At 52.2% G+C, this 16,947-nt stretch overlaps 1 protein-coding gene across 1 annotated transcript; it reads right to left on the reverse strand.

Annotated features, from left to right (window-relative positions):
• Nucleotides 1–206: 206 nt before the first annotated feature.
• Dcst1 (DC-STAMP domain containing 1) lies at nt 207–16,891 on the reverse strand. The gene is given in 18 exon segments (XM_048356680.1): nt 207–487; nt 489–668; nt 3,040–3,151; nt 3,276–3,300; nt 3,303–3,419; nt 4,416–4,532; nt 4,755–4,881; nt 5,004–5,099; nt 6,120–6,219; nt 8,329–8,486; nt 8,878–8,999; nt 10,065–10,208; nt 10,297–10,516; nt 11,607–11,746; nt 12,069–12,197; nt 16,253–16,327; nt 16,409–16,534; nt 16,840–16,891. Coding segments are annotated over 18 exon segments (2,106 nt in total). The 3' UTR covers nt 207–421.
• Nucleotides 16,892–16,947: the final 56 nt, after the last annotated feature.

Consider the following 16,947-nt stretch of genomic DNA (forward strand, 5'->3'; position numbering starts at 1 on the left):
TAAAGGAGCTGACGGGGCCCCTAGCACTGGCTCCGCCCCTCCCCGCCCACCGGCCCAAGCGAAGCCACGCCCCCTCGAGGCCACGCCCCAGGCACGCCTCGCCCTTGCCGAGCCAAAAGGAGCTGACGGGGCTCCCCGGCACCGGCTCCGCCCCACTTCTCGCCTAAACCGCTTTCCTGAAACTGTGCGGCGAACCCGGTCCGACCGGCTTGGTTGTCGCGCCTTCCCTTCCCTCTACCCAGGCTTCATTCAGATCCCCGCCCCAGATCCGTGGCTGGGACCTGGGTGGCTGGGATCCACTGCCTTGCTCGACGGCGCCCGGCTCAGCCCGTCCCCCCCTCGCTCGCAGTGCAGCCAGGCGGGAACGTGCCGGCGGTTTTATTAACCGGGAAGGTGAGCGGGAAAGCGAGCCGCGAGCCCTTCACTCCGCGTAGTTCGCATCGTCGTTGCTGTCACTGAAGGCGGAGGAGGAGAGCTCCTCGCGGGGCGGTGCAGACCGGGCACTGCTGCCGCATGTCGTCCCAGCAGGGCTGGCAGTACACGGCCTCGCAGTCCGGTCGGGCACACGTAGGATCCGGTGTCTCGGGCTCCTGGCACACCAGCAGCGGCAGCGCCGGCCGCAGCGGCGCAGGCGAAGCGGTGGTGCAGGACATCACCAGGTGGTGGCGCTGTGGAGAGGTTGGGGGGGGGGGCGATGAAGAGTGGAGAGATTAAGAACCAGAGGGGAAAAGGGATTGTGTCTGGGGAGCTGGGAACGTCTTATTGTTAGAAGTCACCAAGGTCTGACACTGCCTACATGTGAGAAGGGTGGTCCTAGACAGCCTCTTTCCCCAACGCTGTGATGGAATGCAGGAGGGCTGCATCAGTCGTAGCTATCTTTGCACCTTAAATCATCTTATCTGGTCCACATGGCAAGGCCTACAAATGAGTAGGGCAAATAGAATGACTGGGCATACCCATCTTACAGATGAGAAATGTGTGTCTAGGGTAATGGTGTGACTTTTGAATAATAGGTCAAACCTGACCAGATCCAAAGCCTCTGATTCCAAACTACAAGCCTTGTTATCAAGGCGCCACTCCCCCAACCCCACCCTCCCTCCTTACAATTGCCTGGGAATCCTTCACAAGCCACAAGCCACCAGATCAGATCGTTCTTTGCTCCAGAAATTCCAGGGCCCCCAATGCCTGCCAGACAAAGAACTCTGGGCTTGGCCTTCAGAGCTTCTGTAATCTGTCCCTTTCTAGCCTCTGTTCCACCTCTCCAATACTGGCTCTTTTGTGCTTATTTCTCCTTAGCCAGCCTTGGGTACTTGGCATTCCCTTGGACTCTTGAATCTTTGTACATTGTTTCCTTGCTTAGACTGCATATTCCTCCCACTTCTATCTGCCCATCCAGTCCAGTTTACTTCATGACCAGGTCAAGAATCCCAGTATGTTATTTTTTTTTTCATCAGGGATTTTTTTCTGTCTCTATTGTGAGTCATAGAGGCTAGAAAGGTCTAGGCACTGGAGGAAAAAGTCAAGCAAACTCAGTCACACTTTTTTTTTGGCCAGTCCTGGGCCTTGGATCAGGGCGGGCCTGAGCACTGTCCCTGGCTTCTTTTTGCTCAAAGCTAGCACTGTGCCACTTGAGCCACAGCCGCCACTTCTGGCCGTTTTCTGTATATGTGGTGCTGGGGAATTGAACCCAGGGCCTCATGTGTAGGAGGCAAGCACTCTTGCCACTAGGCCATATCCCAGCCCTCAGTCACACTTTTATGAAACCTGTTAGGGGTGATTAAAATAGCTGGCATGGTGCCAGTGGCTCATGTCTGTAATTCTAGCTACTCAGGAGGCTGAGATCTGAGGATCACAATTCAACTAGTCCTGGCAGGAAAGATCCCAAGACTCTTATTTCAGAAAAGTGGAAGTGGCTCTGTGGCTCAAGTGATAAAGTGCTTTCCTTGAGCCCAGAGTTCAAGCCCACCCACGCACGAAGAAGAAAGAAGAGAAGAAGAAGAAGAAGAAGAAGAAGAAGAAGAAGAAGAAGAAGAAGAACTGAACTTGGGCATTGGTGGCTCCTGCTGTAGGTCCAGTATCAGGAGACTGGAATCTGAGGATCACAGTTCAGAGACAGCCTGGCAGGAAAGTCTATGAGACTCCTATCTTCAATTAACTACCGAAAAGCAAGAAATGGTGCTATGGCTCGAAGCAGTAGAGTACTAGCCCTGAGCACAAAAACTCAAGTATAATATTCAGGCCCTGAGTTCAAGCTCCAGGACCCTCACAAAAGTAAAATAAAATAAAAATAAAGGGACTAATGCTTGGAGAGACATTTGCCCATGGGACACAAAATGACAACAAGCTTTGTTCTTATGCCAGAACCATAAAATTAATTTAATCTTTACTACCTGGAGTAGTTAATATTTTACAGAAGGGAAAAACCAAAACTAGCAGTTAAGTAAGTGTTCAAGGTCACAGTTGACTAATGAGGGATGGAGTTAGGATTTAAGCCCAGGCTCTTTGGCACCCAATTAGTGAGAGGGCCATACAGATAGATAAGTGTAGCCTCCCATTCTTCAGAGGAAGAAACTGAGACCTAGCAAGGACCTTGACTAAGGGTCACACAACTTGAGGGAGAATGTGGATTGACACCTGGTTCTCTGGACTTCTTGCTGTTTTTATAATGCACAGCCTCCCAGGCCCTAGCCTACTCACTTCCGGTTCTCCTCTAAACTTCATGGAACTGGTCTGCAGCCCCTTCATCAGAACCTGTGGCTTTGCCTTGGGTTCCCTCACCCCTCTGGCTTTCCTTCAACCAAATTGGATCAGATCTGATTTCTCTTTTCTGCTGGTTTCCTGACCACCGAGACTCTCAGGCTGGGTTGAATTCTGAGTTCATAGAGAGCCACATTCCTGACCCCCAGCATCCTGTCAGCCTCACTCTACTTCTGTAGGCCTAGCGCCACTGGTAGGTTGCTAGGCAGATTGGGCGAAGATGTCCACCCCACTGTCCTCAGACCCAGCGCGAAGCTGGCAGGCCAGCGAGCCTGGACTTACCGGAGCCCTTTGCTGGCGCGCCCGCCTTATGATGGGCGCCCTCCTTAGCTTGGTGAAGAAGGCTCTCTTCCTCAAGAGCTCGTTGTAGAAGAACAGGATCCGTCTTCTCTCTCTATCGTGGAGGAGGGTTTCAGTGATGTGGCAAAGTGGAGCAGGAAGATGGGATTGTAGGAAGCTGAGCGTGTGTGTGTGTGTATGTGTGTTTAAGGGTAAAGGGGTCTGGTTTGGGACAGCACACCTTGGGGAAATAGAAGGCTGCATGACCCTGCGGAGTCGGTAGCCGTAAGCCTGGGCTAGGCAGAGACAGGCTAGCAGGCCAGTCGGCAACATAGTCTTACAGTAGGCCTTGGCATCCATGCACACGGGCTGGGGCAGGCAGGCTGGGGAAGGAAAAACAGTCAGTGGTCTGGTCAGGGCAAGCTGAGGGACAGACAGGACAGCCCTGAGTTGAACTCCCCACTTTAGTTGGAGGTAGGGCCTAGGAGGCAATGGGAGTTCCATTCCCCTCTTCTTGCCTGCCCTTTACCCTGTGGGGCAGGGTTGCCTCGCCAGTACAGTATAGTACACAGTACAGTACAGTATAGACACATCTGGAAGTTTATAAAGAAAGTTTTAGCCTGGTGCTGGTGGCTCGTGCCTGTAACCTTAGCTACTCAAGAGACTGAGATCTGAGGATCAAGGTTTGAAGCCAGCCCAGGATGGAAAATCTGTGAGACTCTTATGTCCAATTAACCACCTGAAAAACAGAAGTAGAGCTGTGGCTCAAAGTGGTAGAGCACTAGCTTTGAGCAAAAAAACTCATAGACTGTGTCCAGGTCCTGAGTTCAAGCCCTATGAAAGAAAGGAAGGAAGGAAGGAAGGAAGGAAGGAAGGAAGGAAGGAAGGAAGGAAGGAGTTCTATTGTGTACCACTGCTTAGATTTCTGAGCTCACATCCAGCATGTTCCCTACTTTGATTTCTCTGTCTCAATCTCCCATCTCCCCTCTCTCAAGGCCTAGTCCTCCTAACTTCCAGAAGTGTATGTGTGGTGTGTGTACTGGTACTGGAGCTTGAACTCAGAGCTTCAAGCTTTCCTTGGCTTTTCACTCAAAGCTGGCATTCTACCACTTGAGCCACACCTCCACTCCGCTTTTTTGTTGTTGTTCTTTGCTTTTGCTTTTCTTTCTTTGGTGGTTGATTGGAGATAAGCATCTCTGGGACTTCTCTGCCTAGGGTAGCTTTGAACACCAATGCTTAGCCTCCTGAACAGCTATGATTTACAGACCTGGGTCACCCACCAGGTCATCCACCAGGCTACTCCCTAACTTTACCTGGAAACATTGTGACCTGGCCTGCCCAGCCCCCTTCCCATAGCTCCAATCCCCAACATCACTCACGCATGTTGTTTGTCTCCACCTCCACGTTTGAGGAGGTATTCAGGGCTCCGATGGTTTTTCGAAGAAGCCGGGCAAGCATCGAGTTCCCCTCAACCTTCACCTCCAGTTTATGACTGCCTAAGGTTGGGATAGGAGGTTGGGAGAGGGGGGAGCAGGGGTCAGAGAAAAGATAGAATTAAGAGCTGGGGCAGGATGGGGGCCATTTGTCTGGGTGAATAGCTAATTGAGGCCCTGATATTAGCTTCTGGGTTGCAGGGCTGAGATTTGACCTTAGGGAGGAGATGGTCAGGGAAGGAGAAGGCTAAATGGGGGGCTGCAGGTCTCTGAGGTATGGCTCACTGCGGAAGGTGTACTGCAGAAAGGAGTGCTGGCGGATGGTGTCGAAGACTGTATAGAGAGCCTGGTCGAGCACACAGAGCAGCAGCAACAGCAGCAGGATGGGCACGGTCTCTAGGAGCTCCCTCACCTGCGGGAGCACCACCAGGCTCTTGCTGGCCGTCTCTTGCCCTGGCTGCCTTTGCCCTCCTCCACCCGCACAGTCAAGCCTGTCATTCCGTCCCGAGGCCCGAGCCCCACCACCCGTCTCACCAAGTTTTTCATTTCTGAGGCCTGGATGGCGGGCTTGCAGGGAAAGATGACAGCCGTCCTCTCTGCCTTGCGCAGGGGCAGCAGAGTCCGCTTTCCCTGGAAATCAACATTCCCCCAGTTTAGAGCCTCAGTCAGTGGGGCTGGAAAGGTGGCTCAGTGGTAGAGTGCTTGCCTAATATGCACAAAGCCCTGGGTTCGATTCCTCAGTACCACATAAACAGAAAAAGCCCCTTGAGCAAAAGAAGCTCAGAGACAGTGCCCAGGCCCTAAGTTCAAGCCCCAGGATGGGGAAAAAAACAAGAAGAACCTCAGCCAGGTGCCCACATGCCCGTGACTCACACCTGTAATCCTAGTTACTCAGGAGACTGAGGTCTGAGGATCGCAGTGCAAAGCCAGCTCAGGCAGGAAAGTCCATTAACCAGAAAAAAGCAGAAAGTGGTGCTGTGGCTCAAGTAGTAGCATTCAGCCTTGAGCAAAAGAGCTAAGTAAGGAACAGTGCCCAGGCCCCAAATTCAAGCTGAGTATTGGCACACATGCTTATGTCTCTAATGCTAGCTACTCAGCAAGCTGGGATCTGAGGATACTGGTTTGATGCCAGACCAAGCAGGCAAATCCAAGACTCTTTTTTTTTTGGCCAGTCCTGGGGCTTGGATTCAGGGCCTGAGCACTGTCCCTGGCTTCTTTTTGCTCAAGGCTAGCACTCTGCCACTTGAGCCACAGCGCCACTTCTGGCCGTTTACTGTATATGTGGTGCTGGGGAATTGAACCCAGGGCCTCATGTATATGAGGCAAGCACTCTTGCCACTAGGCCATATCCCCAGCCCCAAATCCAAGACTCTTATATCCAATTAACCAGCCAGGTTAAAGAGCCAGAAATCTAAGTGTGGCTCAACATCTGAGCACCAGCTTTGAGTGAAAAAGATAAGCAAAATCATGAGGTCCTGAGTTCAAGTCCCACTACTGGCATGCACACAAGGACACACACACACACACACACACACACACACACACACACACCAGAACCCTCTGTCTACCCTTTTCCCCTCCGGCTTCCTGGAGTGTCAAGCCCACAGTCAGCACAGCCAGGCATCCTTGGGGAGGGCAGAGCCCACTTACCAACTCCTTCCTGCGCTCATCGATCTGACAGAAGTAGGTGCTGATATAGATGTTGTCAAAGCGGATGTCCCGGTTATAGTTGTCTACGTAGGAGAAGCACCTGTGGGCGGATAGATGGTGATGTCTCCGTCCTCTGTTCCAGGATCTCCTCACCCATCCCCACCTGCAGACTTTCTTGAGGCACATTCATTCAGGGGGCCAACAGGCATTCACTGAGCCCCCCTGTGCCTGAAGCTGGGGTGTATGGCGGTGATGATAAGGGAAACAGGTTGTACCTCTGCCTTCCAGTGGTACAGCAGTGGCCATCCACCTACATGACGCCTAAAACCCCATGGAGATGAGGGGGCTCGGAGAAGGGCGTGGCCAGTCTTGGGGAAGTGGATGGGATGTGCTGTATTTTGCATATGTGCATATATTTTGCAGAGGCCCCGAGGCAGGAAGCCCCTCAAGTGTTTCAGGAATCACCTGGGTCCCTTGGATACCCCCAGTCTCTTCCCAAGCTCTTGCTTCCTGGTTTTGCCTTTGACACACCTCTCCAGAGGTTACTTCAAGTAAAACTCATCCCAAGCCACCATCTCCCCTCACACTGGGGCTGTGTGTACTGCTTATGTAAACTATCTATCCTCCATTTCTCTCCCCAAATCTCACATTTGTTTCCTAAGGAAAAAAAATGGTTTATTGTTTGAAATGTGTTGAAAACTGTAAAAGTATATTAAATAAACTCTGTAAAGTGCGAAACGTAAGTTCTAACACCATTGGTTCTGGCACCCTGTTTAAAAAAGAAATCCACATGTTTACCAGTGAGATAGAAATAACTGCAAGGTTAAGGATTTAGCTCAGTGGAAGACTGCTTGCCTGGAAAGTACATGGTGCTGAGTTTAGTCCTCAGCCCCCAAATGGTGTGTCCCCTCCTTCCCCCCCCCCCAAAAAAGAACTAGAAATGCAAGACAGGCTTGGAGCGCCCCCTCGTGGAGGGACCTATCCAGGGGTTATTTGCACTTCCGGTCCAGGAGCCAGTCCTCCCACCTCTCCTTTCCCCTCAGTGAGTGACCTCATCCAGGTTGAAAGCCTAGAAGTGAGATTTTACACTGTGCCTTCTTCCTTCCCTTCCTAACTGGGCTCTGAGACCTGCTATGCCTCCCTTCAGCTCAGGTCATCTTCCTGCTGTGCCCCATCCCAGCCAGGCTCCTTAGCCTGTGCCCTGGCCTCGCGTCCCTACTTTCAGCTCTCCTACCTTGTCTCACAGCCTTGATTGGAGGACCTTTCAGACTCCCCTGACCATGCCCCTTTGGCTCAGTCATCCAGCCCAGCTTCTGCCCTGTACACTGACAGACACCAATGCCTTTCCTCAAGATACTACCCTTCTTTCCTCAACCAGGGTTCTCCACCTGAAGCCTTTTAGAGCCCAGTTCTGGCCATTCCAGAGGCATCTCCTCACCTTCCTTGCCTTGCCTGGGTCCCCAGCCCATTGTATGATCTTTGGATCATCTCTGCCTTGTAACCGTCTCTCTCACCACCACAACTAGACCGGCAGCAGCATCTTGAGGGCATGAAGATGGCTCATCCATCTCTACCCCCCGCCCCTCCTCCCCCCGCCCTGGGGAGACTCATAACCACACTCAGTCACTCTAGCCCTATGGACAAGGTGCAGACAGCAAGAGCTGCTGTGGGTGCCCTTGCTCAACCCTTCCTACCTCAGACCTGTGAAGGTGGGGATGGGAGACAGAGGGTCCAGAATGCGAGTGGGTGAGGCCCAGGGCAGAGAGCAGGAGGAAGCCCAGGACAGCTCAGCTGGACATCAGGCTGGGTGGGGTTGAGGACTTTGTTCTACATGAGCAGAAAGTCGCTGCCAACACAGCAGGTGAGAGAGAATGAAAGCAAAATTGGACCATAAAAATGGCACAGAGTCAGAGCCAAGAGGGATATGAAGGGCAAGAAAAAAATCAAAAGTCAAAGAAAAAAGTCTGTGTTAGGAATAAAGGCTGAACGGAGGTAGATGAATGAAGACAGTTGCCCTTTTAAGATGGCGGGAACACGGATAACATTTCTTCTTTGAAAATGTCCACCTGTTCTTTAATTTCATGTAAACAGCCAATCCAACTTGATAAAAGAAAAAAAAAAAGGCAAAGACTAGACAGATTCAGAGCTAGGGTTGGGCTCTGCATTTCCGTCCTTAAAGCCGCCCTTCAGGTCGGGGTTCATCACTCACGCGTGGAGGACTACGAGGAAGGTGCAGGACAGCAGCACTTGTAGCAGGGCGAGGGTCCACTCCAGACGGGCCTCCTGCCGCTCCACGTAGTCTCGCACCTCAGTGCTCACCTGCTCCCAGCTCTTGTTGAGGCCCACCAGCCCAGTCTGCCTCTCTTCCTGGGGAGGGCACATGTGCAGACTTGGTCTGCTGCCATTGGCCAGACCCAGGCTTTTTGCGATAGCTAGAGCCCCGCTCATACCCCAGGATCCTCCCGGGACCTCAGGAGTGATCCCGTCCCCAGCTCGTCACCTTCTGTGACAGTTCCCCTGCACCATCTCATACTTGGCTGACCATTCCATCCCTAAGCCAGGTGCGTGCATATCACAGGCGAGGTACAAGCTCTCTCCAGCCTTTGTCCCGACACAAATACCATTCTCCCGCTGTCCTCGTCCCTCAGGTTACCTCTTCCTGGGCTGCTCCCTTGTTCTTCCTTCTGCTTCACTCCCTAATGCCTCCTCCCACTTTCTGTCAGCCCACCACTCACCCACTTGTACTACTGTCTCCTACCTTTATGTTAATTTTAGCTGAAAATTCCTTGTTCAGACCATAGACAGACTGGTTGAGGGAGTCGTAGGTCTGCCCGAAGTTGCCTTCCACTGGGATGCGTTTGCGGCACCAAATCTCTATCACTAGTGGGAAGCAGGGCTAGGTCAAGACTAGGCCTGCAGGCCTGGGCCTGCTGTCCTGTGAGCCTCTTCACCCTCCTTCTGTGCGTGTGTGTGTGTGTGTGTGTGTGTGTGTGTGTGTGTGTTGGTTCTGAGGCTTGAACTCAGAGTCTAGTCACTGTCTCTGAGCTTTCTCACTCAAGGCTAGTGCTCTTGAGCCACAGCTCCACGTCTGGGTTTTTGGTGGTTAATTGGAGATAAGAGTCTCACATGTTTTTCTGCTGCAGCTGGCTTTGGACCATGATCCTTAGATCTCAGCCTCTGGACCAGCTAGGATTACAGGTGTGAGCTACTGAGCCTGGCCTTTCACCATGCCTTTTGTTTCTCTGTCTATGACTTTCTACCACACTTACTCCCTTCCTCTCCAGTGTCTTCAGATTCCTCTGCTCAGGAACAAGGCCCTGATTCCTCACCCTCGTTGTTTTCCTGTGTCCCTAACAGCAGCAAATAGCAAAACTGATAGCCAGCATTTATAAAGCAGCTCTTCCGAGTGCCTGCTCTGCAATCGGCTGCACATGCACTGTCCCCTCGAAGCCTTGAAATCCCCAAAGGGGCCAAGCACTCTTGGCTCATGCCTGTAATCCTAGCTACTTAGAAGGCTGACATCTGAGGATCCTGGTTCAAACCCAGCCCAGGCAGGAAACTCAATGAGACTCTTATCTCTAATTAGCTACCAAAAAGCTACAAGTGGAGAGTTGGCTTCTCAAGTGGTAGAGCACCACCCTTGAGTGAAAGAGCTAAGGGACAGCACCCAGGCCCTGAGGTCAAGCCTCAGTACTGGCACAGAAAGAAAAAACAATCTAAAGGGCTAAGAATTATCGTTATGCCCATCATCTTTTCAAGGAAGAGGAAAAAGCCCAAAGCTAAGCTATAACTCATTGGGGTTTGAAGTGGTTGGTAGGTGTGTGGGCTCAGAGGGTGCCAAGGAACCTATACTCGCCCCCACTTGACTGCTTTCCTGCCTCCCCGATACTGTGTTTCCCACTGACTCAGCCCTTGTCCTTCCTATCTTCCTCCCACTGTGCTGACATTTGGCAATGTTACAGAAGAACTTGAACTGCATCGGCAGGCAGAGCAGGTGGTTGATGATTGGGGCCCAGATGCGTTTCATGCAGTCTTTATGTTTTTGGTCAAACCAGCGGCGGCAACTCCGTATGCCTAGATTCACCACATCTAGGGAAAGAAGCAAAGAATGTCCGAGGCCCTCACACCTGAACCTTGGGCCCAGCCCCACCCTGCCCACCCAGGCTACACTCCTCACGGGAGCAACGCAGCTTCGTCTTCATCTCGTACATCTTTTGGGTCGACAAGGGGACTCTGATGTTGGACGCCCCACGGGCCTTCTTTTTGCCTTTGGTTGCTTCCTCTAAGTCCATGCCATCTTCAGGTGAGTAGCCAGCCTCACTCTTCACCTGATTATCCAGATCTTCAAAGGAGCTAGTGATGTTCTGAGACTCTTTTTGCAGTGATTCTTTGCTGCGCTGGGGTTGGAGTGAGGGAGGGAAGGAGGAATAGAGGTCATCATCTGCTGTTCCCCAATATGTGTGTGTGAATATCAATCAATCAATCAATCAATCTATCTATCATTTATCTATCTACCTACCTATCTAGTGCTGGTACTGGGGCTTGAACTCAGGACATTGCACTCTCTCTTAGCCTTTTGTGCTCAAGACAAACCTTGGCCATAGCTCTACTTCCCCCCCCCCGCCCCAGGCAGAAAAGAGTTTATTGGGGGGAGAGCAAACTGCGGGACTGCCTAAGATGAAGGCACATGGAGAAAGGGAGAGGAAAAAGAGAAAATGATCCACTTTTTTTTTTCCCTGGCTACTTGGAAATAAGAGTCTCACAGACTTTTCTGCTTGGGCTGGCTTAGAACTTTGACCTTAGATCTCAGCCTCCTCGGCAGCTGGGATTACAGGCGTAAGCCACCAGTGCTGGCTTTCCCTCCTCAACCTGTATCCATGCCAAGCTCTGAACTCTTACCCCGAGTTGACAAGACGCCAATCCCGAGGCACAGCCTCTGCCTTTAAGTTCCCCTCTGTGCACAGTACTGGGAGGCTTTCTCTCACCCCGGCCTCCGCCTAGCTCCCAGGCCTCAGCTTTTCCTCAGGCCTTCCCTCCCAGATCCTTAAGGGCCAGTAGTTCTCAGGCCCTTGGAATTAATTCCTCAGATCATCATGCCATCTGAATGTCCCTGACTTCTAAACCCCTCAGATTCCATCTTCCAACTCCCCAACCTCTGGTCCTCTGATAATCAATTCCCTGCTCCTTCAAAGACCAGTGTGTCCCCAATTTCCTAACATTCTCCAGCTGCTCAGAGTACCACACACTCAGGTCTTTGGAAACTGGGGGAGGGCATGTATGTCTCAATGACTGGAGGTGCTCTTCAGGCATTTAATGCCCCAGGATTAGGGCAGATTCTGAAATCTTTGGAGACGGTTGTACCAAAAAAAAAAAAAAAAAATCCAGGAGTATCCCCATTGGGAAATTGTAAATCCAGGGTCACAGCTCCTTGTTCACATCAACTCAGCTCTGGAGGGGTCCCAAGGCCCTGCCCGTGTGGGTACTGACCAGCAGATCCTTGAACACTGCCCTCAAGGGGGCTGTGGAGACGCGCCAGGCCGCGCGGCTGTTGTTGATCTGCAGGTCCACCGTGCAGCCCAGTGACCCTATCACTTCGTTGAGGTTGTGCCGCATATTGGCTACTGGCCCTGCAGGAAGAGGCCCGGTGGGTTTGTGATCAGAGCCTTCTCAAACACACCCCTTACTTCTCCTTTGCCTGCAGACCCCCTGGTAGACTGCCCTTCAGAGCTACGTAGTGATGGAACCCAGTGAGCCTGTTAAGAGATCTTCTCATTCAACCTTTGACTTTTCTCCTGCTGAAACCAAGGAGGCCCAGAAGGAGGAATAGTTCATAGGAAGGTTGAGAAGCTCAGGATGAGATTCAGGCTGAGTCTCCATTCTGTTGTCCTCCCCCCCCCCCCCCCGTTACTACATCCCATTCCACAGTGGCACTCAGAGACACAGACTCACCAGCATAGATGGCAGCCAAAGCATACCCCATGACAAACAGCCTGCCCTCTTTGCCCAGCATCTTGGGCACCAAAAGGATACTGGCACAGCGAATTTGAGGGGACATCCCCCAACCTATGGCCCCCAAACCTGTCAACAGACCCCACAAGGTGGGGAGACAGAGTGAAAAAGCTGCTCCTCATGTTCACCAGGGCCCTACCTGCCCCAGCCCCATTTAGAATCCACCCCCCTCCCACCCTCATCCCCAACTACACGGACTTTGATAGACCTTCTAGGACACTCACTCATTCATTCGTTCATTCACTCACTCACACGTTCATTCAACAGCCATTCACAGAGCTCAGCTCTGTGCCAGTTTCTGGAAGGGCACGGAGAAATGGCTTGGCATGTGTGTACACAGGGGGCATGCTGTATGTCAGGGAAGGAAGCCAACACTTCTCCTATCTAGGCTGATTCACGCTCACTCTAGATGCTAAGCGAGAAGAGTGGGCAAAAGAAAAAAAAAAGTTACGGAAACAGGTCCTGGAGACTGTTTCAGAGTAGCCAGAAGAGAGGTGAGAGGCCACCTCGCCATTTCCAGAGCTGACACCTACACCACGCCTCGTCCAGCCCCTCCCTCTCATTAGCCCTTAATCATGGACCGCTGGTAGCTTCCAGCAGTTTCACATGTGTCTCCTGGTGGTGTCTGCATGAAGACAAGGCGCTCCTCAAGGCTCATAATCCAGGGAGAGAGACAGACAAGTAAACAAATGACTACCACGGGATGTGCTCAGGGCTGCAGGGAGGTGCTTCTGGGGACAGCGCAGCGCCAAGGAGGGCGGGGGGGGGGGGGGGGGGGCGGGTATTTCTGCAGGGAGGGGTGGGGCTGGGAAGGCTGGACAAAGGAGATGATGTGTCAGCTGAGCCTGGGAGATGAGTAAGTGTTGTTAGGAGGCACAGATGGCAGTCCAGGCCAAAGGAACAGCGAGAGTTAGTCAGGGAAGCGAGGAGATTCTTGCCTGGATGGAGTGTTCACCCCATGATTGCCAAAGCAAAACCCCAAATCTTGATCCTTTCCTCTGTATCCACTGTCCTCCTGGAGTCTCCATCATCTCCCTCAGAGACTACAGCCTTTGGCGGTGGCTGTTTCATTTGAGTACGAGGGGCCAAACGCAGGGCCTGGGCACAGTGTAGGCTAGCACTTGGCGGCCGAGCTATACCCTCCCTCACTCCTTGCTTCTCACTAGTCTTCCAACTTCCTCTCTGACTGCTGTATTTATCCTATCAGATCATGAGCCTTCCCTGAGTAAGTCACTCAGTACTTTTCTACTACACTTAGTGGAAAACATAGACCCTTAAAATAGATCCAGGCCCTGCCCAGCCCCCAAAGGTGAGCGCATGTGGTTCAGCCTTTTTCCCACTGTGTGCCCCCACAGCGATCTGGCTGCGCCTTGAACAGGCCACACTCAGCCCTCTTCAGTGCTGAGCCCTTGCTCCTAACATGTCAGGAGCCCTCCAGCCCTGTTCTTCACGTGGCTAGCTCCACCTAATCATACAGGTCTGTGGCAAGCCCAGTTGGGTGCCACCCCCACAGGGTTGTTTTTTTTTTTTTCTTCCTCTGTCTTCTCCCTTGCTAATACAACTTGGGTTTTGTTCAAGGGCAATAGCCTGGCCCTGCCCTGGTTCCCCTGGGGGTGGGGGTGGGGGTGGGGGAATGTCTGGATTTGTCTAAACCAATTGTGGCATTACAGGACATTGAGAGAGACTTGTTCTGTGGTCTTGGCCTTTTGGCCAAAGACTCTAGCTGAGACAGTAGCTGACAAATAGCTGCCATAAGCTCTAAGGAGAGCGAGAAAGAGTTTTAGATATCTTCCTCAGGCTTCCCAAAAGAGCAAAACAAGTGCCACTCCTCTACCCATGCAATTCACATAAAGAGAACAGGGTTAGCCAGGTGCTGGTGGCTCATACCTGTAATCCTAGCTACTCCGGAGGCTGAGATCTGAGGACTGAAGTTCAAAGCCAGCCCAGGCAGGAAAGCCCATGAGACTCTTACCTTTATCTAACTACCAGAAAACTGGAAGTGGAGCTGTGACTCAGTGCTAGCCTAGAGCAAAAGAGCTCAGAGACAGTGCCCAGGCCCTGAGTTCAAGCCGAGAGAGAGAGGGAGAGAGAGAGAGAGAGAGACAGACAGACAGACAGAGAGACAGAGACAGAAACAGAGCGACAGGGAGACAGAGATGGGAGAGCAAGGTTGGGAGGGTGTGTGTGGGGTGTTAGAAAGTGTACATCACCTGCACAAAGGCCTGGATTTGACCCCCAGCACTATTAAGTAAACATATAAAATAAATCAAAAGTAAATAAAAGTAGACCCCCTGAATGAGCATTTCCTGGAAGTATGGCGAAGCAGTTGGCATCGGCAGAAGGAGAGTCTGAGCAGAAGTGGGTACTTGTGTCTAGTGAGGACTATGAGGAGCCCAAGACGCTCCTGGACCTCCGCTGCAGGAAGAGGAGGCTGCCTCCCGCCTCTGCGACTGGATGCTGGACAAGCTACAGAGCTTCACTGGCCGCTGGAGGGCCTTCCCAGAATGGGGAGTTGGGGGGGGGCTCTCAGCAAGCTGGGGGAATGGGAGCCTGCATCTCCCCAGGGTAGGGGAGAAGGCCGCGGGCAGGATGCCCTGCTTTCACAGTTCACAGTTCAGCAGGCTCCTGTGGGAGGCAGCAAGGTGGGGCTAGCAGTGAGGTCCTTCACCCGGGAGGGCAGCCCCAAAGGACAAATGGCTTTCAAGAGCTCAGGGGGCTTCACGGGAAGTCAGCCAAGTAGAAACGCTGTCCACAAGAAATCCAGCACTGCTTGCAAAGAGATCTTAAGTGGCCTCCTGAGATAGCTAGGGTGTGAGCGACTACCACCCAGAGGGCACCGGCAGTGGAATTATACCAGCATCGGTGACTTCAAACTTTTGTCCCTTTTCCTCTTATTATTCTGACACCAGGAAAACCACAAAGGGAAGGAAGTAGAGAAAAAAGAGAAAGAACAGGCCAAGTCCCCATTTCCCCTGCATGACCTTATGCAGGGCACAGGCCTGAGCTGGGGCATTGAGGAAGGAAGACATTGGAAGAGCTGCAAGATTGAAAGCTTGGCCATCCTACAACTCCACAACTTTGCTGAGGAGATTATCATGAACTTCTTCTGGTCCCTAAAACGCAATTGTTCATTCGTTTCTGATCTTTGGCATTGATGCCTGGACTTGCTGCAGCCACTTTGTGATCTAAAGGGAGGTGGTAGACAGGCTGAAGATGATACTGGATTTTCAGATAGGATTACTGAGCTACTGAATTAGGCGAACTCCAGACACATGTTGCTTTGAGACTTTTTTGTACGTGAGATAACCAACTTTATGTAGGTGGGTTTTCTGTTCTTGATACAAAGGTCTCCATTCAAATGTCACCTTTCCTGAGAAGTCTTCTCTAGCTGCTCAAGGTAGGGTTGCTCTTCAGCCCTTTTTCCCTCACATCTCCTGCTTTAACCTTTTTCATACCATGTGCCACCACCAGAAATGCTCTTGTTTAGCCAGAAACTGGTGGCTTGTAGCCCCAATTACTCAGGAGGCTGAGATCTGAGGATCATGGCTCAAAGCCAGCCCAGGCAAAGAAAGTCCAGAAGGAAGAGGAGGAGGAGGAGGAGGAGGAGGAGGAAGAAAGAAAGCGGGAGCTCTTATTTAAATCTCACTAGTACTTAGGGCTTGGAGCTTGCAGGATAGGCAGTCTAGTTATTGACCCACACCTCTGGCCCTTGTGTCTGACTCTCCTAAGTCTAAACTTCAACAAAGTCGGTGCCCATCAACCTAGCTCATAGCTGCAGAACTCAGTGCACAATGAATGAATGAATGCGTGAATGAATACATGGACTGACTTGCTCAGGAGCAACAGGAAATGAGCTGGAGAGGACAGAAGAGATGAAGGTACAAAGGGTGGGAGGGTTTGGCCTGGAGCATGTGGGCAGTGGGGTAGTCTGTCACCAGATGGAGGAGACACATTGAAGGCAAGGGCTGTGTTTTCCCAGGTGGGGGCCAAGCTCAAGTGGGGGGGCGCTGAAGCTACAGAGTGTTTGGTAGGGATTGAGCAAGCGCATTGGCACAGTCTCCTTGGCACCCAGGGTCGGTTGTATTCTGAAGGCCTCAAAGGGCCCAGCCTTGCCCAGCACTAACCCACCAAGCTGTACAAAACCACCATCTTCTGCTCTTCATAGATGTTCATTGGGTTCACCAGGAGCTGAAAGAGACCTAAAAGTATCCAGTGAAACCAAAGGTCAACTGATAGGGCCCAGTCCTGGCCCAGCCCTAGCCCGTCTGCTCAGTACTTGCCTATGGCCAGGAGCCCCCCAGTGCCTGCCCCCAGCAGGAAAGCAGTGGCAGGGAACTGGCCCGGGTAGCGCCACAGGAACTGGCTACAGCAGTTGGGCAGCCCCCAACTCAAGAACCTCTGCACCGCTGAGAGAGAGGATGGGTCAGTCGCAGCACCCCCTTCAGGCTGTGAAGGGGCTCATTAGGCAGAGACTTGTATGAAGATGGTGGCTGAGGGATGGGTGGCAGGAATTGGGATGGTGGGGGGGTGGGCAACAGAGGACCATAAGGGACTCTGAAGAAGGGGAGTGGGAGTGAAGGAGAGAAGAGGAAAGGGCTGGGCTGGAGGGAAGTATGGGAGGAGAGGGACCCCAAAATGGGAGGAAGGCTGAGGGAATTGCCGGAGAAGAGGCCAGAGGGAAGGAAGCTGGGGGTGCTGGGGATGGGCTCACTGGTGTGGGGTAGTTTCTTTGGCTTTCCGGTTCCATTCTGGCGAAGAGCCATATGTCTGTCCTGAGGAAGCCCCTTGTGTGCTAGAAGCCTCCTGGAGGAATTTCCTT

This window comes from Perognathus longimembris, chromosome 11 (genome assembly GCF_023159225.1).
Source record: "Perognathus longimembris pacificus isolate PPM17 chromosome 11, ASM2315922v1, whole genome shotgun sequence".
Lineage (NCBI taxonomy): Eukaryota > Metazoa > Chordata > Mammalia > Rodentia > Heteromyidae > Perognathus > Perognathus longimembris.